Below are 24,719 nucleotides of genomic sequence, written 5' to 3'. Positions count from 1 at the left end.
CGACACAAATCCTTATGCTCTTCTTGAAATTGTGGTTTGATACAAATTCGTGTATGTTCCAACATACTCTTTTCCCAGTGAAAAGAACAGGAGCGTTCCTTGAACATCATCACTTTCCTTTTACCTTTATTGAAAACAGTACGCACTGCAATCCAATTTGCTTGTGCCTCATCAGCCACCATGAAACCTGCAAACTCTACACTCTCAAATCCACATTGCTGCAACCTTTCATTCATCAAAGTCCAAAATAAAACTTGTGCATTTGTATTCTCCACCTTGAACTCACCCACCTACTGCAATTGTAAGCAATTCTCTGACAAAAGGGTAATAAACATGTGCACTCATTGTGGTCAGCCACTTGTCCTGTGCACATGATCAAAGTGGACAAATTGTTTCTCTAATGGTCCACCTGGCCTCATTTGATTAACCAAGTCGATCCCACTTCCAGGACCCACAGAGGACATCCTAAATACATGATCCTAAATACATGAGGCTCCACATTGCTTGCCAGCTGGTTTGGAAATAAGAGGCTATGAAAGAAAGAGTATCGCCTATTTGTTTTCTCCTTAAGATCTAGTAATGCTTCGAGCCCAAGAACCGATCCCTTCACATTTTGACAGGCAATATCCATGGATCTCTGAATCCTAATCAAATACCAAAAGTCAACCATTGCAACATGTGAGTTTCAAAAAAATGTAAACAAAGTTTAGACCTAACCTTTTTCTTTGTACAAGTAATGTAACTCTTTCCAGAAGCTGCTCGACCCTTAAATCTCCCATATCAGGAGTGATATTAGTGTCATCAAAGAGCATGTCCATAATTATATCTTGAGCTACACCTGTCTCAACCTTTTTACACTTTGCATATAGGTCATGGGAAGCTCTATCTTGCACCAAAGTATGCACAAAAGTCTCATTTGTTTTCGACACCCCAACTGCCCCACTGGATGCCTGTGACTACCTTGATGTATGACACATCTTGTTGTAGTAGTTCTATCTGTAGGGTAGCAATAATAAATAGAAAACTCACACACAGCCAAGCATTCTAGTAAAGTAGAGCAATGTCGACAAACTAAAGTGCCAGTTTCAGAACTTAAAAACCCAATTCTGGGCACCTGTTTAAGTTTTCCCTTCCATTGAGATTGATTGCTTCCCTTCGTCCGCTCATAATAAGGGCACTCCACATTACAACATCTTAGATGCCCCCCACAAGAACTACGCCTAACAACACCATCAAAACATTCCTTTGTACATGTGTTATACTCCACCCACACATGACCATCATATCTTTGCTCCATCCCAGCCATTGGCTTACCTTGTGGTGCAACAGGGAGCTCAAAAACAAATCCCCATCGTACTGTGATGGAAGTTCATCAACTTTCCTAACTTCATATGCATTCATTAAAGCATTGAGAAGAGTGTCATTAACAGGCAATCGTCTAATCAGAGACAAGATACTGAGAACTTTATTTTCTATGGGTGTCCCTAAACTAGATAGACAGGGTTCAAGGATTGATGGAGTTTCCAAACTAGAAAAAGAGGGATTTTGTACTAATGAGAATATATGCCCACCGTCATCTCTACCATGTACAACATCCTTGGAATGTAGAGATAAAGTAGACACAGTGCATTCCCTTGGCATTGTTGCAGTAAGTTTAAATGCATAAACACCATCACCTAGCTTGATCCTAGGCACTACACTGCTTTGATTCTCCATGGATAAGTTATTAGTACCTAAGGAGAAGTACTCTTGAAGCTCTCTCTCTGTCAAAATAACATCTTTTGAATCAAAACGGACGGATAAAATTTTCAAAGAGCCAAAGCAAAGAATATCAATGACGTGCACCATTCTACTTGCGAGATGCAACTATTGACAAATGTCTGAAAATATATCAAGAAGGCCAACATCATTCTCCCTTTTCAAGATATGAGTACTGATATTTTCCAGATATGATTGCATTTAAAACCGAATATTTGCACCACTAGTATATGTCTTTTTCAAATAACTGAAGAATGATTACGATGCATTTAATGACTATATCTCCACTATACGCTTGTAAAATCAATTCATAGCATTTCAATGCATAATATACAAATAAAAATAAATACACATATAAATAATACATAATATATACCAATCTCTATTTATATATTATGTATTATTTATATATGTATTTATCGTCTTCCCAGTTCGCTCTAAGCATCTTCCCAGTTCGCTCTAAGCGTCTTGCCTCCGCCAAGCGTCGGTCTTCGCCTCTGTCTCCAGCTCTTCAGGGTCGGTCTTCGCCTCCGTCTCCAGCTCTACATCCGCCAAGTCTCCATTCCCAGGTAAGCTGTGGCTCCTTCCATCCCTTAGCACTCCCCTTAGCCCCTTGCCACCAAGGGCAAGAAAGCCCATATGCTGGCGTATGGGCTTTCTTGCCCTTGGTGGCTAGGGGCTAAGGAGATTATGTTGTTAGAAGATGTAGCAAGACTGCGAGTGCAAGGAGGCAGGGGCTGGGAGTTCAACTAATTGTTTGCGTGTCCTGACTGCATGAACACCTTGGTGAAGTCTCGAGGGCCTGCGCCTTGAGCCAGAGAAGAGCCGATAGCCCATAGCCCATAGAAACAACAAGGGGCTTGCATGTATTGCAATCGTAGCTTGCATAGCATGTGTTGGTCTTAGCTCCTTCCCACCAAGGGCAAGAAAGCCCATACGCTGGCATATGGGCTTTCTTGCCATTGGTGGCTAGGGGCTAAGGAGATTATGTTGTTAGAAGATGTAGCGTGACTGCGAGTGCGAGGAGGCAGGGGGTGGGAGTTCAACTAGTTGTTTGCGTGTCCTGACTGCATGAACACCTTGGTGAAGTCTGCGAGGGCCTGTGCCTTGAGCCAGAGAAGAGCCGAGAGCCGATAGCCCACAGAAACAACAAGGGGCTTGCGTGTATTGCAATCGCAGCTTGCATAGCATGTGTGGGTCTTAGCTCCTTCCCACCAAGGGCAAGAAAGCCCATACGCCAGCGTATGGGCTTTCTTGCCCTTGGTGGGAAGGAGCTAAGACCCATACATCCTAGATCTCAAAGGCAGTAATGCTCTTCCATCTCGGCCTCCATAGAACAAAGTCTACAGTTTCTGTCCGCCCCTCACAATGCACTCTACTCTCCCCGTCTCCACTCTTGGGTGGTGAGATAAGACTTGAATCTTCCCCTAGTGATCTGCACGGCTAATCATATTGACTGAGGGATTAGTGAAGCTAGAGAAGTACAAGGCTGTTACATGTGGGCTTGCGTGTATTTAGTTGCAATCGGGGCTTGCATAGCATGTGTGGGTCTTTGCTCCTTCCCACCAAGGGCAAGAAAGCCCATACACCAGCGTATGAGCTTTCTTGCCCTTGGTGGGAAGGAGCTAAGACCCATACATCCTAGATCTCAAAGGTAGTAATGCTCTTCCATCTCGGCCTCCGTAGAACAAAGTCTAGAGTTCCTGTCCGCCCCTCACAATGCACTCTACTCTCCCCGTCTCCACTCTTGGGTGGTGAGATAAGACCTGGATATGCCCCGTAGTGATCTGCATGGCTAATCATATTGACTGAGGGATTAGTGAATCTAGAGAAGTACAAGGCTGTCCAGTTTTGTCTGTGGGTCTTAGCTCCTTCCCACCAAGGGCAAGAAAGCGTATGGGCTTTCTTGCCTTCCCTGTGCTCCATAAAGTCACCCAAGCCCATCATGAGTTCATTATGAGCACATCATGAGTTCATTATCATCAAAGGCCTGCATCAAGATGCACTGAAGGCTGCAGAGGATGCTCTTCTCTGCACATAGTTAGACTTTCAAAAAGCATCAGGCACTCACCAACAAGGCTACCATCCCCACATTGCAAGAGCAACTCGGAGACGTTGAGGCATGTGCAGCCTAGCCTCCATCCACTCCCCGTAGAAGGTGGATGCCTTAATGGACATAGCATCTCTCTCTTATTGATGTAAGTGAAGAGTTTGATGTTCATAGCATCTCTCTCTTATTGATGTAAGTGAAGAGTTTGATGTTCATACTCATTGTGGGTTGCCTCATCTATTTACTAGCAACAAAAAACACACGGATATTCAATGTCTAGTTTCAACTTTACTTGCAAATTTATGCATTGGCCAAGCACAAAATAGAAGCACAAAATACTAAGGGCATGGTTTCTTGGCCTTGGTGGCAAGTTGCTAAGGCCAGCGTATGGGCTTTCTTGCCCTTGGTGGCAAGTTGCTAAGGCCACAGACAATGAGACCTTAGCCCCTTGCCACTAATCTTATGATAGGTAAATTTATTAGGAGTGAGTAGAGGAGTTTAGGATGCTTGCCACAATGACCATGATCTTGATTACCTCATGGCCATTTTGTGGCCATGATCTTAATTTTTTGAAATGTTAGGAAATAATCATGCCTCCACGAAAGAGACAACAAGCAAAAAAACATAGGGAGTTTGGGTCTCTTACAGTAAGATTTTACATTCAATTGTTGCAGCTTTGATTTCTTGATATTTCCGTGTGAACTAATGATTTAGAATTCAGCCAACGAGCAAGGAGAAAGGAGTGTGTGCATCTAGTCCTACAGCAGATGAGAGTGGCGGCGATGATTTCTCTCCTATCCAGGTTCTTGTTTGTATGCTTTTTCTAGGGAATATTTTATGTTGCTTATATTGAGTTTGCCAGTTTCTAAGTTCTATGTTTCAAATGTTGTTTGTTTTGTGTTTGATTAATGTGTTCCTAGGTTTCTAAAAGAAGACATAAAGAACAAGTATTGTCTCAACCCGCTAGTAGCACTATTCAGTCCATGTGTAGTGAGAAAGAAGAGGAAGGAGAAAATGAGGTGGTGGAAATTATGAAAGGTGGAGATGTATTGGCTAAATGCAGGGTTTTAGATGTTTCAAGGTGCCCATCCATTCCCCTTTGTAGGATGTTTCCATACCCTAGGGTTCGAGGTTTGAGAAGCGACACTTCGCTACTCAAAATAGCCTTAGAGTGTGAAACTTACTGTCCAAAGAAGGGTATTTTCATTGTCTCTATTGTCTCCCCTTATGGTGTTGCAATTCCGGTGACAAGTGAGATGAGGGCTTCATGGGATGCCCACTGGCAGGCTATAGATAAAGAGTTTGAGAATGAGTTGAGAACCAAGAAGGGGTTGTCTTTTCTTTCCAATAAAATGTTCTATGTGTGGGAGGGGAACCATCGCACAGTGGCTTGGATGGAGCTCATTACAGAGAAATTTAAAGATGATAAAGAATGGCATTTGAGGGTCTTTAGCACTGTTGTTGATCCAACTAGACTCAGTGAAGTCTCCTTGCTTGCTGGCTTTCTTTGCATGAATGAGTAAGTTCCTCTCAAAACACAATGTGCATGTGATCCTTCTCATTAAATGCATTTGTATTAAATTTTTATTTTTTTGGAAGCTTGAATGAGCATGCAGTCATAGTCACAAATTTGAAGGATACATTGGCCAATGCTGCAAATATTTGTGAGTGTGACATTAAATCCTATTTGCGAGAGCAACCTGCTAATGTGGCTAAAACCTTGGAAGCCAAAAAGAAGCTTGAATCAAAGACTTCACCCCCATGGTATCCGCTGGCTAGAGAGGATTTGGCCCAGCTTGTTTACCAGGTAGATATATATTTGGGCTCTTTCTTGTTATGAGAGGATTAGAAAGTATGGTATATGCAATGATTTTCCCAAAATTTTGTAGGTTGAGTTTCAAAAGGAAGTAAGGACCAAAGTAGTTGAAGTGACAAAAGGTCTAAGTACGGAGGAGAGGGCTTTAAAAGAAAAGGAGATCTCCACTGAGTTACGACGAAAGTACACTGATCGTATATGCAAAAAGTATTGCAATGTTTGATTTGTTTAAAATTATTATTGTTGTGTTTGTCTTCTACTAATATGAAATGGTTTTGGTGTATTTATTAGGTTTTGAATATTATTAATCCATCCCTTGGCAAAGGAATGGAGAGAAACTTTGTTTTCTCTTCAATTTGATGGAACGGACACCATTGTGGGTATTGAAAAGTTGAATTTGATAGCAATCTCTTCTGTCAGTTGTGCGGAGAAAAACATAGCTTGGTTGAGATTACTTGAGAGTTCAAGATCTATTCACAATACCCATGGTATGCCATCAACAAACACAGAGTTGCTGGACATGATAGAAAAGAATGCACTTCGTTCTTTGGAGCAAGAGATAAGAATAGCAGCTACCACACAGCATCCGATTAATTTGCTCGATGAGCCATCTCTTCATGTTTACTTTGCATCCATACGATATGAGGGTAGAGAATATATTTTTGGCAACATTAAGAAAACTGGTGCTAAAGAAAAGTCCAAAAAAAGAGGGTCAACCTATTCAGTCCCATCTTGATGCAGCCGCTTGTCGGTTGCTCTATCGGTTGGTTTTCTATTTTAATGCCTTTTGTTTGACATTGCAGTGTGTAGTTTGTGTTGGCTTGGATAAATTATCTTTGAATATTCCAGGTATTTTTTGCACTTGAGAGACCTCAAGCTGCTTGTTGATTTACCCAAGGCTTGTAAAACATGGGTGGATATCACTAACAAAGAGTCCACTATGTATGGGGAGAATATGATTGCTCTCTCACCTTTTGAGATTGAGACATGCCCTTGGTGGATTGACATGCCCTCGCCCCATGTATTGCCAAGTGAGAAAGCTAAGTTTGAGGAATGGCAAAAATCAAAGGGAAAGGGTGCAAGTGGTGGCTGTCTGAGTCAAGGTAAAGTGGCTTCCACAACTGTCTCCTCTCTTTCCTTAAGCTTTACTTTTCTAACAAAGAAGTGGTTTTGAAGGTGATCAAATAAGGGGCAAGGAAGCGCAAACGGGTGAGCATGCTCAAAGAGGCAAGCAAGCTCAAAAGGGCAAGCAAGCTCACATTAGTGAGACACAGAGTACATGTGACTTTTGCTTAATTCACTTTGCATATTCATGTCTAGCTATCTATGTTGGATACTTTATATACCTTCCTTGTAAAATAAAGATTTATGTTTCTTTGTTTGTTTTGTTTTAGATCGTAAAATTTTTGTTGATGAATTCACCACCACTCGATGTTGGTATGCATGGTAGCTTTCATAGTGGTATACTTCTTTTTATGGATATACGCAAGTCGATTGTTTTGTATGTTTTGCTTGTTGTTCATTCATTATACTTGCCGTGATTATTTAGGTTCATCCTCACGTCCTAGACCACCATCCCAAAAAGAATACGTGCTACTCTTGTCCATACAAGGGGGGGCTTCTTTGGATCACTCTATCTTTTCATTTGGATGTGGAGATTATATTTCTATGGGTAAGGATTTTGCATCCTCTATTAGGAATGAGGATTATGCAAAGATCCATACATTTTTTTCTGAAAACAATAAATTGGGGGTGGAGTATAAGAAAAAGAAAAAGAGGATGGCATGGGCTACTGACTTTGTGCTCTTGGATCTTCCCATGGACTCTGCGCATGGACGAGATGGTGTTCCATTGTGGAACAAGGTGTCGGAGGATCATATTCGGCATGGGCTTGGAGTGGCAGCAGCTTGTTTGGCGGACTCAGGATGGGTTGTTTGTCTTGCCTCCATTTCAGGTGATTCTTTCAGTCAGAAATATGTAAATAGGATTGTTAGGTACTTGGTTGTGAATAAGATTGTTAGGTAATTGTCAATGTTTAAAATGTATTTCTTTCTGTCAGGGGACTCTCCCTCGTGGGTGGAGAAATATGCCCCGCGGTGTGAGCTGGAGATTGTGCGTAGATTCATAGTTGAGGACTTAGCCTTCATGGATGAGGTTACGATTGAGGGTATTGCCGTAGAGGTATTTGACATGGTTATTGTACACTTAGTTTTCTTGGTGCTTTGTTGTTCTTGATTAGTTTGTGACATGTCTCTATTTTTTGTCATTATTGTGCGACAGATGGATGCCTTCTACTTGTACATGCTACGACGTCGAGGTTACATGGCCTCTTTACGTCTTCAGGAGAGTGCCACATTACGACATGATCATGCTGTGTAGTTCTCGCGGCATGTCATTTGTCACTATTTGCCAGATACTACAAGGGTATTGGAGGCTGGCGAGGAGGCACATTTGAGATCAGGTGTGCAGCGGAGTGTCGGATTTGTGTGATGCTTTCTAGAGGCTCTTTGTTCTCCCGAAGGATTGGCTTTGGAGATGGGTAGTGGTACAACCCCTTTGATGCGTGCGCCCCTGTTATTCTTTTGATAGTGACCCTGACATTGTTGGTCGCATTCTACAACCTTTGGTAGAGGGACCTTGTGCAGGTACTAGAGATCAGTCCAGCTCAGACGAGGAGATTTCAGAGAGTGACCTAGTGGATGATGCATATGGCTGCCCTTTTGATTAGTATGGTTACTACTATTGACTTATGTTTTGTCATGGTTTGTTAAGGTTACTACTATTGACTTATTTAGAACATTATATGCACTCTAGAAGGATGATATGCTTTTGTGTGTGAGTTTTTGCCATGTGCTTTGAAATGTTAATGAAATGCGGTTTATAAAATTCTTATTGTAGTGTACTACCATGTTATGCGGAGGAAGTTGCAAGGGAGATGAGCAAGGATGTCTCCTATGATACAATCAAGACAAAAACCAATAAAGGGAGAAGAGTGGGATGTTGTTTAGATGATGAGTGTGGAGAAGAGAGGGTGTGAAGTGTATTGAGCTTTTGGTGTTGTGTTAAGACAATGACTTGTGCTAAGACTATGAGTATTGTATGGGTTGGTTTCTCAAATTTGATAACCTCGGGTCTTTTAATCTCTATCATATGGTTTAATTATCAAATTTGAGCATGCATGGAGTGTTTTTTTATCGCTTCAAGTCGTGGTGTTGTAAGGTTTGAGAGTTTTCAATAAACAAGTAGAGTAGATAAGAGGTGTGATTTTGGTTCAATAGTGGTTGAATTCTATCACTTCTCTTCCTGTTATTCCTTTTTACTGCTCTGCTCGGTCTTTGCATGCTCGGTTTCTATCTCTGCTCGGTTCATGCATGCTCGGTTTAAAGTTAAACTCCGATGATCCAAGCCTTGCTCCTCCTCTTCCACTTCCTCTCCCTCCGCCCTCTTCCCCCCCACTACCCCTTAGTTTAGATAATCCACATGAACCCACTTCCTGATCCCCCTTCTCTTCCACCAGAGCCCACATCCCCTCCTTTGGGCGCCCATTGTGTGGATAGGAAAGAACTTTTAAAGTCAGGGGCACATCGTCGTGCCCATGCAATCTTCCATTCCTATTTCAAAGACCTCACGCCTTCATTACAGGCATGCATGCTTGATGCTTTGATCAATCTGCCCAACATGGCCAACTGTAGGGCGCTTTCTGGCATTGGAGGTGGAAGAGAGAGGAGAGCTGGCATGGCGGTGCTACATATGTTCGTCATTCCTCTATAGTTAACAAGAAGAGGAACTCTACGGATGCTTTGGCTGCTCGACGGGCTATTTTGTGGTAGCCATAAGTAGCTCCCAAATGAAGGGTAAGGTGAGTGCCACATCTCGCATCCTTTCCATAGCACCACACGCACTTAGAGTTGGGTCTATTAGATGACAAAGTTTAGATGCCAATGAGGTTGGTGCTTTGTGGGCGAGTAGTGGTCGTGTAGCTAGGCATGATCGCCTACTAGATGAAACCACTAGAGCTTTGATAGAAAGTTTTTGGGAGGAGAATTGTTGTGCCTCGCCAGTTTTTAAGAAAGCTTTGCGTAAGAGAGTGACAAGAGGAGTGTTCATTGAGCACGGTGCTTGCTTTCTTGAAATGACCCAAACAGAGTTGTATTACCAGTTAGTGGCATCGTATCCAGAGCTTAAAATTGGGCAAAGGTCATTTGAGGGGTGTAAGCCTTGGTTTGTGAGGTACTCACGTCAACGTGACACATGTTGTTGTCGCTACCATGTTGAGTTGAAACTTTTTTATGATGTGTTCCGTTCTCTTAGTGGGCATAGAGAGTTGCCTCATAGTCCTTGTGATTTCATCCACTCTCTTTTGTGTGCACGCACGGAGGATGCCCAGTTCCATATGATGCCTTGTGTGGAGAGCAATTGCACATCATGTGGTTCACTTGCACATCTACAGATGGTAGATCTTGATGCAAGTGACCAAGAGATAATGCCATGGCAATGTTATGAGTATGTGACACACCAGAGTGGTGGACAGTCCACAAAGTTGCAGCTCGTGGACAAACATACACCACGGTGTCACTTCACAGCCATATTTAGGGAGCAGATCTACCCCTATATACGGCATAGTCATTGTGCCAACAAGTGGCAGGATTGTCAGTTCTTCCGAGCATGCCTGGCAGAGTTTCCTATTGGTGTGGTCGTCTTTGTGATTGCTTTTGCAGAGAACTACACCTTCACACCTTTTGAGGAGATACAATCTGAGTATTACTTCTCAGAGCAGGTAATGGTTATATTTCATAATATTTATTTCGTGTTTAACCTATATTACTTATTTGATTTTTTGTGTTCTAATCGTCTCTGTTGCTTACCTCACCAGGTTGCTATTATGGTCCACATTAGCTATCGACATGCAGAGGCCCATGTAGATGGGATAGGGAGAACCCTCGAGACCCATGTCATTATTCGAGAGTATCATTTCTATATCAGTGATGATCGTTCACATGATACACATTTTGCGCAACATTGTTTTTGTCTCCATGACGATTTTTTACGAGATTGTTGGATCATATGTGGCCACCCCAATGGGTTTGGTTGGATGGTTATGGCACACAGTTCAAGTCATCACGAAAATTCTATTGGCTCTACAGGTAGTACTTATGGTTCTCTTATATTCGCAATTAAACTAAATTCACTAGAACATCTTAAAGAAAACAATAACTAAGACTTTGTTTTATGGATTTATAGGTGGCATGTGCAGTCTAGTATCCCAATGATTTGGTCATTCTTTGAGACTGGTCATGGGAAGGGAGAGCATGATGGTGCGAGCACGTGTGTGAAACGTGCCTTGAGGCGTCATCAACTGTGGTAGGATGCTGATGAGTGGTTCAAAGATGTGGGCCATGTAGTCGAGTGGTGCTCCCAACATTTGTGTGGGAGTGCAGCATCATCGTATCTCCCAAACGTGATGCTTGGATTTTCAGGAGATTTTTTTGGCATGTGGATGGGAGCATGTAGTATGGATGGTGATTGATCACATTGTGTCTTGAGAGGATGGGAAAATGCATGGATATAGACATTCCTCTCCTCTGAGCATCCTTCACATCCAGTGTTGTCCGATGAGCACACAGGTCTGCGTTCATGGCTAGCTATGATGACTTGATAGATTTGCTATAGGAGGGTGATGTATTTGCTGTTATTTCCCAGTGAGGGGAATATCGAGGGAGTAGACTACTATCTGATGAGTTGCACTAGGCCAAAGTGCATCCTTGACCAGGATACATGGGATGATCATGGGTTTTCTTTTGACTCCCATAGCATGATTGTTGGCAGGCCAGTTCTACCAGCAGATTCGACTTCATCGGGGGAGTCTTCAGCTCCATTAGTGGAAGTGGGAGTTAGAGGCATTTCAGTTCTCTCATCTAGTGGTTGCTACCAGGTTCACTCTTGATCGAGTATAGAGCCGAAAACACAGTTCTCGCCCTCATTTTCGGCTTTGAGTGGATGACCATGAGAGCATTCTAGAGCAATTGAGAGCTAGAGAGGGTGATGTGCTGACTAGATCTCTATCTTGATAGTGACTAAACTCAGACTAGCTGGGTTAGCTCACTTACATTGTACTTAGATTTTTTAGGAGTGACTAATCTCAGAATAGTTGGGGTAGCTCATCTTCAAAATGTTGAAAAACAGGTAGAGGGAGAGGAGACACACACACAGGAGAAAACCCTAATGTATATTGTAAACCCTAACCATAGAGGGAAGCCATCTCCCTTCTCACACAATGCATAAAGCCGTAATCCACAATACACAAGACACACTATGTGTTGTGTCCACACACATCTAACCCTAGCTAATGTCCACACACTATGACCAGCTGGACGCGGTCATTTATGTCTCACACATGTTCCTACCTAACATGCCAGCACATAGCATAGCTGGTACACACACTGACATCGAGCTTGAATCTCAACAGCCCCTCTCTCAAGCTCATGATGTATTGCCATAGATGAAGATGTAGATGAGCTTGGGATATCAAAGCTCTCAACACTCCCCCTCAAGCTCATCCCATGTACTCCCAACATAGTATGGAAGTACTCAAACTTTTCCCTGCTAAGTGGCTTTGTAAAGATGTCAGCCACTTGCTCTTCAGTCTTCACATACTTAGATCAACTGTACCATCCAGCACCTTCTCTCTGACAAAGTGATAATGGACCTCTATGTGTTTGGTCCGCGCATGAAACACTGGATTCTTTGCCAACTGTATACTGCTCATGTTGTCACAATGAATGACAACTTTTCCATCAATAGGCTCACCCAAATCTGCCAAGAGACTCTTTAACCAAATTCCTTCACAAGTAGCAATGGCTGCACCCCTGTATTCAGCCTCTGTACTAGATAAAGCAACAGTAGGTTGCTTCTTGCTACTCCAACTCACAACGGCACTTCCAAGTGTAAAGGCATAACCACTAGTAGACCTCCTGTCATATGAGCTACCTACCCAATCACCATCTGTGTAGCCATGTATATCCAAGCCTTTACCATGCTCATATAGAAGACCATAATGTGCAGTGGTCTTTACATATCGCATAATGCATCTCACTGCATCCAAATGAGGTTTTATGGGGCTCTACATAAACTGGCTTACTAGCCCCACAGTATAACTAACTCAAATCCGGGCGTGTGATAGTCATGTAAATGAGACTACCAACCATCTTTCTGTACATAGATGGATCATCCAACTCCTCACCAAAATCAGCCCGTAGCTTCACATTCTGCTCCAAAGGTGTACTCATAGGCTTACACCCTATCATTCCATATTTTGCCAACATATCCAATGCATATTGGCGTTGCACTAACCATGTACCTGCATGTTTGATCACTTCAATTCCAAGAAAGTATCTCAACTCACCCAAGTCTTTCATGTCAAACTGCCCACTCAATGCTTTCTTGACATGCATCACATCTGTACCATGATCACCTATGATAATCAAGTCATCCACATAGATGACAAGTAAGACAATCCCATGATCTGTTTTCTTCACATAGAGTGAAGAATCTGCTGTAGAAACCTGAAATCCAAGGGAGATAAGATATATGCATCTTATCACTCCAAGCACGAGGTGCTTGCTTTAAACCATATAATGCCTTCTTCAATCTGCATACATGAGTAGGATACTTTGGGTGTACATAACCTTCTGGCTGTGCCATATACACTTCTTCTTGTAGATCACCATTTAGAAATGCGTTTTTCACATCCATTTGATGCATTTCCCAACCATTTCCTGTAGCCATAGCAATGACTGCTCTCACTATTCCCATCTTTGCCACTGGACTAAATGGTTCATCATAGTCCAAACCTTGGGTTTGTGCATAACCCTTAGCTACCAATCTTGCTTTATGTCATTCAATGGAACCATGAGACTTGCATTTCACCTTGTAAACCCATTTACAGCCAATAATATTTTTGTCCTATGGTAATGCAACCAAATCCCATGTGTCATTTATGAACCAATGCGTCCATCTCAACATCCATTGCTTTCTCCCATACATGCTTTCCAATAGCTTCTGTATAGCATGTAGGTTCCACATGCTTCACCAAAGAGGTCATATATGCATAATGCATAGCAAAATCACGGTATGTCAACCTGTCACAACTGGATATCTGACCCTTTGGGATCTCCGTAATCACTCTGAACACCTGTCACTCTAGCATGTGGTGGCACATATCTATCCTGCCTTGCACACCAGGTGTGAGTAAAACAGGTATGCCAAGTTCCTCATCCAAAATCTCTAAACTTGATGACTCATAACCTGTAATTCCAATTCCTTCAACCTTCCTTTTGCCTTTATCCACAGCACTATTCCTAGTGCTCACACTCTCATGCCTCAAACGTCCTGACCATGGACATACAGTACTACTCTCAGCCTTTGCTGCTGCTGGCCCAGACATAGAAGTAGAACTAGAACTTGCTTGTGGCAAGTTCACATGCACATCAGCTTCAAGAGACTCAATGACACCCTCATCTTTTCCTTTGTACCAACTAGCAAGCTCATCAAACACTACATCTCATTGTGATAACAACTTGCCTAATTTGTGGATTGTAACATTTGTATGCCTTACGATCCTGTGCATAACCAACAAACACACACTTTTCTGCCTTAGGATCCAACTTCCTCCAACAGGCCGTGGATATAAAGGTAAGTAGGGCACTGTCACATTTGAGGATCTGCGCAACTCCCAAACATGCAACATCAACTGCTCTGTCCTATGCTGTGCAATCCGCTCCATAATCATGTGCTGCTGTGCCTCAGCTCTAGAACTCTCTACCTCAATCCGAGCCTACGCAAAAAGTAAAGCATAAAAATAATTGATTAGTCTCTCTCATTAGGTACTACTTAAAGAAATTTATAACTTAGGACCTTAATTATAGATCTTTTACGCATAAGAGAAACCTACCTACTCGATGTCAGACTCTCTCACATGCCGTGCCTCTGCATAGTATCTGTCTCTACCATCTGTAATGTAGCTCTAAGGCGGTCAATCTCCACTCTCGCCTCTACCAACTTCTGAGTGAGTCTCTGAGTGGTAGGTGTGGGACCCTACGTGACACAATCAACCATGTCGCTCTTGTAAAAATATAGAAAAGTACATATAAACATGTAAATAAATGACAAAAAAAACTTAAGAAGTAATAAATATGTAAACACCTCGACATCTGTCGTCGTCGGTATCAATTGTGAGAACAAGCGCACCACGTGTTCGATGCTCTCCATGGTACTCCGCACGTCGATGCCAACCTGGGTGGTGCCAAGAGCCTCGACTATCGACATAGACACAAACACCAGATCTGTAGGAGCTACACAAAGGGCTGGTGGAGGCACAAACACCGACGAATCTGTAGGAGCTACACAAAGGGCTGGTGGAGGCCGCCTACCCTGGTCCTGAGACGGCCTCGGCCAGCACCCCCACCAGGCCGATGGCTAGTCAACCTCCTCCCTGCATATAATTGCTTTGCGAAGTATATGGGAATCTAGCGGTTGTTCAACATCCTCCCATATGCGGCAACATATATATCGACTATAGATATGTGCCGTTGTACGAGGATGCAAACACTGCAAAATAGTAAGGGGCTTACCCACCCCAGGCCTCATCCCCCACGACTATCGAGGAAAAGATCTTAGGCTCCATCCCTAATCGGACCAAGATCACAGTCTTGTGATGATATGTCAGGCCATGTGACACAGAAGCAGTGCGATGGTGGGCTATCCACTCATCTACATAAAAAATATCGTGAAGGCTATGAAGGGACGAAAGCATCGCCTTGAAGTCTGCCACGCTATGTAATGTAGATGGTGTGTCTCTACCACTCCTACGGATAGCCGCTAACTCGCAGTCTATCTCCGTCGATGAGGTCCACAATAGACAAGCGGCCCTCCTCGAATGACTCCATGCTAAAACCTAAGCCTAACACAAAGGTCCAATGTGAAAGGTCTAATGCTTAGTGCTTAGTAGCACTAATGAATCTAACAATGCTAATGGACCCACTAATGCTAATCCAACTCAAGAGAGTAAGGAGAGTGAAAATGACTTCTAACAATGAGGCAAAAAATAAATAAATTTGGTTTTATAACCTCAAACGAGGTTCAGTGGCATCATGCACTTTAGGGTTTGCAAGATGTACGCTCTGGATTTTAGGGTTAGTGAGACAAATAGCCAAGATACGCACTTAATTTTAGGGTTGTTGAAGGATCGACGACTGAGATTTGAATTCAGTATCTCGTTCGAGGTACATGGACAGCTTAGATTTTAAGTCATTACCACGATCGAGGTATGTTTGACGATCGAGATTCATTTAATACCTCAATTGAGATATTTAAATGGTCGGGATCGCATCTTCAAATGTGCGTGAATGGATGGGTCGGATTTTGTAGATAAACCTCATTTGAGGTTTTTCAACGGTCTTGATTTCATCTCTATACCTCAAACGAGATATGTGGACGGATGAGATTGCATCTCTATACCTCGGACGAAGTATTTCAATGGTCGAGATTTTATTTCAATATCTCATTCGAGATATGTGGATGGTGGAGATTTGCTAGTCAAATATGCTGAATGTACATTTGAGCGGTGTGTCTAGGGGGATACACCATGGCATTGATGTGGATCTGAGTGGCATGAATATCTCAATCAAGATAGTGTGGTGGCAGTGACCTGTATCGGTGACATGGATGATGACTGGAAACCCGGACCTACTAGTGTGGCATTAGTTGGTATCTCATTCAAGATATGTCGCTTTAGGCTTGGGAGGCACGTGTCGTGTTTTAATTGATGGCAATATCACAATCGAGGTACTCCGCCCGAGATTTGTGGATGTCCCAATTTTAGAGAGAGTGAACGAAAGTGAGTACCCTCATCTTGCAACCACCCAAGGTATTAATGCTTTTGTTAGGTATTATCAATCCTTTTGCTGCCATGGACTTATATTGATGCCATGCACTCACATATGCTTGATTTTTATTAGGGCTCCTTTACTGGTGCTTGTCGAGAAGAAGTGCTTCGAAGCTACATGCATGCGTTAGAGAGAGTTGCTGGCTTCCTGAGTGTTTTTTTCCCTTGCAAGGGAGGCTCTGAAGTCAGATGACAAAAGGCTGCCATGGCTATCAGAGCAGCCCTTCATTTGCAGCTTGCATGCATGCATTTTGAGAGAGCGAGAGAGAAAATATAGCTTGTTGTCTCAATTTTGTTTATTTTGTAGATTCGAGCCTCCAATGTGAAAGGTGATAAATGTGCAAGATCATAATTAGTAGATAGCCACCAATTTGCAAGGCTGTAATTCTCAATTCTTTGCAAGGCCATAAATCCAGAAGTCTTTTTCTGGTAGGTTAGTCTGTAAAATATCTCTAAATTAATTTTAAATAAAGAATTTTATTATGTGCCATATAGATATGCTTATTTATTTGGGTTTTTGTGTTCATGAATTAGTTTCGTAACCTTGAAATTCTAGCTGTTTAGTTTTGTTATTGTGTTTGTGAATCAGTTTTCTCACATTGAGATCGTGAGATGGTTAGTTTTTAATAATGTACAAGCTTCATGCAAACAATATTAATTTCTAGTATATTAATCTAACCATGTTTAGTTTTTCTTGTGTGTTTATTCATAAGTTCTATTTTTTCTTTTCGTTGTAAGTTATTTGTTTAAACTATATACCATGTAAATTATTTTTCTAGATTTTAAGCTATTTACTCGTTTTACATTATAGTATTATTGATCATACCTTTTTTGATCGAATCTTAATGTTGATCCAAAAATTAATTTTTGTGATTTATCTTAAATAAAGTGAAAATATTTAAAAAAATTCATTTTTGGGATTTATCTTAATAAAGTTAAAATATTAAAAAAGTTAATTAATTTAAGTGTAAAAAGAGTGATTTTGACATATTAAAGAAATTTTTTATAAATGTCAAATAGTTGTTAGTAAGTTAATAAATCATGTTATAAATTGAAATGTTTTTTTTAATAGTCATGGCACACAAGCAATCAACTTTATTAGCATTGCCTAGCTTCACACGTTCTATTGCTGTATCCAAAAAGAAGGCTAGAAAGCAGAGAGATTCGAGTTTGCATGATTCTGAAGGTGTCTCTAGTAACATGGCAAGAGTGTGAAGTAGAGAGAATTAAAAATGCTTACAGTATGTGGAATGATGCATGGAATGTACCTTTTGATTGGGCACATTTTGATGCTGCACGTGGTCGTATATTTTGCACTATATGCAAAAAAATGAGAAAATGTAGAAGTGAATTTGGCACATGTGGATCAGTGAATATATAATTAAGTGCTATTAGAGTGCATGCCTCTTCACACAAGCATAAATGGGCTGCTTATTCTGCTAACTATGGCAAAAATGCTTTGAAAGAAGGAATAAAGTGGCAACAAGGTGATGTGGACTTGGGAGTTTTAAATTTGTTTCGATGTGCCAACTACATTGCCAAGGAGGATCTTGTTTTTAACAAGTTTTCAAACCTAAGTGTTGAACTAATGTCTATGTGTGGTGTGCAAGCTCTTCCCAAAGAGCTTTATCAAAATGATAAGGCTGCAATCTTGCTTGCCTCATTCATCAGTGAATCGATATGCCAGTCTGTCATCCAAAAAGGGAATGCTTCTCCTTTCTTTGGACTCATGGTTGATGAATCGACAGATATTTCTGTTATGGAGCATCTTATAGTGTATGCAAGCTACATGCATGATAATGACATGCAAACTTCTTTTTTGGGTTTACTTGAGGTCATGGATCATTCAGCAAAGGGATTAGAAACTGCCTTGGTTGGATTGTTAGATGAATATGGTCTTGATCGGTCAAAACTAGTGAGTTTTGGTTCAGATGGAGCATCAATGATAGGTGTAACAAATGGTCTTGCTACCTTGATGAAAAAGAGGAGTCCTTTCATGATTGCCATCCATTGTGTTGCTCATAGAACAAATTTATGCGTGTCTGATGCATTCAAAAACTCACATCATGCTAATTTTATGGATACAACCTTAAGCGAGATTGCTGCTTTGTTTAAGAAGAGCTCTAAACGATCAGCCAGGTTAGCTCAATTGTAAGAAGAATTGGACTGTCCACACCTTAAGATGGAGAAAATCCATAAACTAAGGTGGTTAAGTTGGCATAAAGTTCTTGTAAAAGTATGTGAAGTACTTGAGCCACTTCTCCTATGCCTAAAAGAGGAGAATGAAAGATTGTACAGGATAGTTGCCAACTTTAAGTTTATATACATGTTGCATTTCGTGGCAGATGTGTTAGATCACTTGGCTAATTTGTCACTAGTGTTTCAGAAAAGTTTTGTGGATGTGACAAGCATACCAAGCTTGATATCTTCTACTATTGCCTTTTTAGATGTGGAGTTTTCAGCTGGTCCATGCTATATAGATATGAATTTGCAAGGTCATGATGGTTATGGATTTGCATCCATTCCTAAATTTGGTTGCCAGCATGGTTGGTTGTGGACAATGCGTAAGGCAATTAAAAGTGATATGTATTATGGGGTAAGGATTGAGAGAGGCCCTCGTGGTAGACGTGGCAGTAAGGTGTCGACTGGGTGGTGGTGGTGAGGTCGGGGCCGGCCGGAAATTTGACTCCCAATTTGGGCTTCAAGAGTCAATTTGGGTGTCAAAATACGCCTGTAGATTAACGAAAAGGTGTCAAAGTGAAATCTTTAAATAGAAGCTAAGGTGTCAAATGACACCCTATTTTTGACCCTTAGGGGTTAAGCGTATATAACATATACATATATATAATAATCACATAAATATGTTTATAATACATCCTAAGATTTTCAAACTTCATGCCCATTGGACAGCGGCCGCACAGCCCAAATAGTTTTTTTTTTAAGTTTTACCCTATGTCTTCGATTTTTCTGTAAAACTCTTCGCTACTATTATTTTCCCGGTTGCATACAGAAAAATATAATATAAAAGTCTTCCGTGATGTAATTTTTTTAAAACCTATATGTATAACGAATTTATTAGTTTTTTTTTCGATTTTCCTTAAATAATATATAAAAAGTTTAGCTACTGTAATCGGATATTCTTTATATTTTCCTCCCCAAGTAATTCGAAGTTTGGATAGTCTTATTTTTTCCCTCTTTGCGAGCGCGTATCAGAGATGGTCGTTGCTTATCCACTCGAACGCTCGACGCTCGAGTCTCGACTCTCGACGCTGCCCACAAGCTAAAGCCCAACGCTGCCTTGTGTAAAGCATACATCCACCTCAGCGGGCGCTTCTTCGCTCTCATACGACGCTACTGCCCTCCTCGCATGCCAAACATCAGGTTTCCAACCACTCTGGCTGGTCCGACCGCCCAGTGCCGTCGGCCCGAATTTGTACAGCAGGTAATATAGCTGTGTGGTTGCATGAAACTTTATTTCCTTTACAGATGACATGTTATTGAAATAAATTCAATGCTTGCAGGCTCGTGTATGAGATATGCACAGCTTATTTTGTGTGTCAGGTACTCCACAACCTCAGAATATTTTCTTCTCTCTCATTATAAACATGGTTTTATTGTATCAAATGTTCCAGAGTACTCAATAATGCCTAATCCACAGCATAATTGGAGTGCTTAGTGGCTGCCCATGCTAGCCTTGATTTGGATGCTCATTTGCATTTCTTGAGTGTTTTTACAAGCCATTTGGGCTTGTCTTCGTTGTTGTTACATGTGGTGACTGATATAATAGAGCGCGGAAACTACTAACCACCACACGTACACAAAGTCTAGCTGTATAAGATATAATTTATGGCTGGCACTGTTACAAGCTGCTGCTGTGACTGGTAGCCAAATGTGAATGCATGAAAAGCTTAAATGGGGGCCCCTTTAAAAAATACCAAGGTCTGTATATCGATGCCAAGATCTGTCAGTATTATCGCAGGTTAGCTATCCTCCTCTTATCGTTGCTTTTACATATTTGTGAGTGTTTAGATGGGATACTTAACATGTTGATGACCTGATTTTGATGAACTCTTTGGGCAGATACTTCCACTTATAAGGAAACATAAAATTGTTCAGTTCAGCAAAATAGATACTCGCGTGGCTAATGGTGGCCTCTCTAGTGACTTCCAAAAGCTAAGGTGCTGTGTAAACTACAGAGCGCTGCGGTTCACCTGCCTGTCCAGATTCTAACAAAGGACGCCAAAACCCTAAAAATGCCTTGTCTCTGATGCTTCTGCAAACCCTAGCAACCGAAGGAGGACCAACTGCCGAATCACTCCCTAGATTGTCCGTTTCAAGCTCCCCTCCAGGCTCCAGAGACTACAGCCTTCAGGTTCTCACATTGGCCTATTTGGCATTTGAGGTGTGAAAATTTACATTTGCTGTTTATATTTTACACTGTGTATGTATACTAATTTTGGTGCACCCTCAACATCCAAGGGCATGGCTAATAGCAGCAAATGTGAAAAGGTAAGTTGACATGCTATTAGTTTTAGTTGACAAGTTGTGTTGATTAATTTTGATATGCTTTTGTGCTAATCATTAGTATTTGGGTTTTAGGTTGGTCATTAATGTACAATGTTAAAATAATTGCAGGTGTTTCAACCTACTCTTGTGCAATTCTTTGGCAACAAGAGAGTGAATAACATTATGAATGTAGAGAGACCGAAAAAGAAAATGATAACCGAAGAAGTCATGGAGGAGCTATTTGGTTCCAGTGGAGACTTTGAGGATGATGACGAGTATGATGATCTAGAAGTAGAGGAGTTTGAGGATGAGCTTGGTATAGATTTGGAGATTTTGGGAGAAAGCACTCAAGAGGAAGCTCTCAATGCGGCTTCGATAGGTGCACGGAAGAGAGCAAAGCAACACAAACAGAGAAGAAAGGTTCAATACGTAAGTTTCGGCAAGAGTGGACACGTAAGTATGCTTTTCTTAAGCACATAGTCCGTGGTAGACAGGAGTTTATGAAATGCCTTTGGTGTGAGCAGTACAAACTAAAAGGTCCTTGGGGTAGAGGTAATGGCTGCAAGACGATTATGTTGAGTGCAATTAGAAAGCATAGAAAGTCTAAAGAATAACAGTCAATGCGAGAGAAGACCTGGCCTTGAGGAAGTATGAGAAACTATGCGACCTTGCTTATGCCTTGGGTTTGGAATGCATGCCTAAACGAAACGACTACTCTTCTTACACAAATAGAGTAGCCGGAAAAGACTTCATGTTTTGCATTTCTGAATACATAAAAAATCGTCATCTTGCTGAATTGCTACAGAGTCCTTTTTATGGTGTTACACTAGATGAATCAACAGACAGAGGTATGGAGAAACATTTGATTGTATATTTTTACTTTATACCATTGAATGGAAAGGGATTGAGCAAAATAGAGTTTGCACGTCTGCTTCCTGTATCTGATGGTTGTGCACAAACCAAGTATGATGAATTGAGTAAAGTGTTGCTGAATTTGGACTTGAGAAGCATCGCATGGTGGGCATTGCTATTGATGGCGATAGCTCCATGCTTGAAGGTTTGGTAGCAAAGTTGAAGCGTGATATTCCCCATCTTACAGGCATTCATTGTATTGCACATAGGGAAGCTCTTGCTGTTGCAGATGCAGCAAAACATTTTTGTTGTCTTTCATATATTGATAAGGTTGCTAACAAGGTTTATTCTTGGATAGCTGCTTCTAGCATACGACATTCGGAGTTTCAAGATTTGCTTAAGGAGATGAATCTGCAAGCTCTTGAGGTGCTTCAAATACATGATGTAAGATGGTTAGCAAGAGGTAATGTCATGATTAGATTGACACAGCTGATGCCTGCAATTCTTAGCATTCGGCAAGAAGGTGCACCTGATTGGTATGCAAAGCTAAAAACATATAAGGTTATTTTTTGCATTCATATGCTTGCCGATGTTTTGTATGACATGAACATGTTGAGCCAGCAATTCCAGGCAGATATTGTTGACATGTCTTCCATTAGTACATGCATTGATGTATGTATAGCTTCGTTGAGGAGAAAGTTTTTGCTGCAAGAGTTTGGAAAAGGTAGTCTGTACCTCAAGAAGTTCATGTCTGACACCGAAAGTGGAATTTTGCAACATGTAAATGAGGAGGAAAAAATATATGCACATGCGCTTTCTTATGCGAGAATTCCATGCAAGGATAAAAAAGAGATTCCCTTAGATCCCTTTGCAGGTGATGTAATGACTTGTGTTGATCTTGCGAAGAGTTTTGTGCAAAAGGTCATTGATTGCATAAATGAAAGATTTCCAGATGTATTTTTGTTCAATGCTGTGAAGTTGTTTAGCCCACAATATTATCCTCGTGATGCAAAAAGGCCGCGTGATACTTCAGAAAGGGAGGAGAAGGTAACCAAATGGCTTGATGAATTGTTGAACAGATTTGGAGGGTTTCTTGTGGATAAGCAGGCTTGCAAGAATGAGTTATTGTCATTTACAAATGTGTTGTATTATGGTTGTGAGAGTATGAATATGATGGATGCTTGGCGTGTCTTTTCTACCAATATGGAATGGCAAAACACGTATCCAAACATGATGAAGCTCTGGCAAATCATGTTGGTGATACCAGCCTCATCAGTTTCATGTGAGCGAGGATTCTCTAAGCAAAATGTCATTAAGACATATCAATGCCAATGTTTAGATGTAAAGACTCTTGAGGCATTGATGAGAATTTCACTTCTTGGACCAGATGTCAATGATATGGATTGGGCATGTGTTCATGACATGTGGAAAGATATGAAAGCATGGAGAGTATGTGATGGATTATGATCATTTTGCATAAGTATGCTGGTCTTTGCAATTCGTATTTTAGTTGTTGATGGTTTGATGATTTGTTGGATAGCATTGAAAACATCTTGGAAAAAGTAATTGCTTCAGCCAATCTGTTGTTCTATACTTCTTGGCTCAGACTCGATATTTTCATAATGAAAAGCTTGGCAAGACCACCTCAAATAAGCGATTTGAAGAATGCATGAATAAATTGGACTTCTACTTTGAAATGAATCCAAGATGTGAGAAAGCAAAGGTCTATTTCTTGATAACTTTCATTTTCAAAGGATATGCCCATGCTTGGTGAAGGAACCTACAATCTCAAGGATATGATATTAAAACTTAGAATGGCCTTCACAAAGATGAAAGGAGAGACGATTGTAAGAACAAGTTGGTGTGTGATTGGGATGATTTAGAACAAAGGCAAAGTAATGTCAAGGATTACACACATAAATTTTTGAACCTCATGCTACATGTTGATGGTGATAATATCAAGATTGTTAAGTACATCAAAGGGCTCAAATTGGCCATTGGGGCTCACATGAAAGCACAAAGTTCAACTACTCTCAAAGCGGCCATGTTATTGGTGGAAATATATGCAAATAAGTATGCACATACATGATCAAATAGAGGTAGTTAGCGGACTGATTTTCCCTCTAATAGTTATGGGAAGTCTACGAAGCAGTGTAAGCTCTACTCCTACCATACCCAAGTTTCCCTATGGTCTTTGGTAGTGGTAGGAAGTTGAATTTCAAATTTGGTAGTGCTTCTCATAAGCCTTTTAGTGGTGATGCACTACAAGGGATCGGGCTCATACCTGCGCTCCTAGCCGCTAAAAATGACTTGTGGAAAAAAGTAGCGGGCCCGTGTATCAGCGCGTGTATCATCGCGGCCACAGACATGCATGTAAAAGCGCGTGTATAGGACCTCTCAGACGCGCTTATACACGGGTGTATACACGCGTTTTTTTAATTTAGATGTACTCAGACGCGTTGATACATGCGTCGGCTTGAAAAAGCCGAGTTGTTTGTAAACTTGGTAATTGTCTAGAGAGATGGAAAGGATAGAATTAAATATCTAGATATTAATTAAGAATATCGAGTTGCCACATAATAGATAGTGCGTGTGGTATTGGTGATCCTTCAATGCTCATCATGCTTTCCTGTCCTAAGCTTGTGTGAAAGTGTGACTTATTCAGCTATTGTCCTATGATGCCACCCCATGGGTGAACTCTATCACCCTTTTTTTGTCAATCCGAGCCCTGGCTCTGTGAATCCTCCTTCATGCAAGAAATGTGAGAGAAAAGAAGAAGAGCTCTAAAATAGCAA

General features: G+C 41.2%; 2 protein-coding genes and 1 pseudogene across 2 annotated transcripts; all 3 read left to right on the top strand.

Moving 5' to 3' along the window:
- The first annotated feature begins 7,403 nt into the window (after positions 1 to 7,403).
- LOC147606074 (uncharacterized) lies at positions 7,404 to 8,003 on the top strand. Its single transcript, XM_086792895.1, has 3 exons — positions 7,404 to 7,578; positions 7,684 to 7,805; positions 7,905 to 8,003. The coding sequence occupies exons 1-3, from the start codon at positions 7,404 to 7,406 to the stop codon at positions 8,001 to 8,003; spliced, it is 396 nt and encodes a 131-aa protein (XP_086649021.1).
- Positions 8,004 to 17,809: 9,806 nt separating this feature from the next.
- Positions 17,810 to 21,686, top strand: LOC147606073 (uncharacterized; annotated as a pseudogene).
- Positions 21,687 to 22,086: 400 nt separating this feature from the next.
- On the top strand, positions 22,087 to 23,391 carry LOC147606072 (uncharacterized). Its single transcript, XM_086792894.1, has one exon. It carries the CDS (start codon positions 22,087 to 22,089, stop codon positions 23,389 to 23,391), a length of 1,305 nt encoding a protein of 434 aa, XP_086649020.1.
- Positions 23,392 to 24,719: the final 1,328 nt, after the last annotated feature.

This window comes from Cibotium barometz, chromosome 58, assembly GCF_041138505.1.
Source record: "Cibotium barometz isolate CiBa-2024 chromosome 58, ASM4113850v1, whole genome shotgun sequence".
NCBI lineage: Eukaryota > Viridiplantae > Streptophyta > Polypodiopsida > Cyatheales > Cibotiaceae > Cibotium > Cibotium barometz.
Note: the sequence above shows the minus strand (reverse complement) of the source record. Positions and strands in the feature narration are given on the sequence as shown.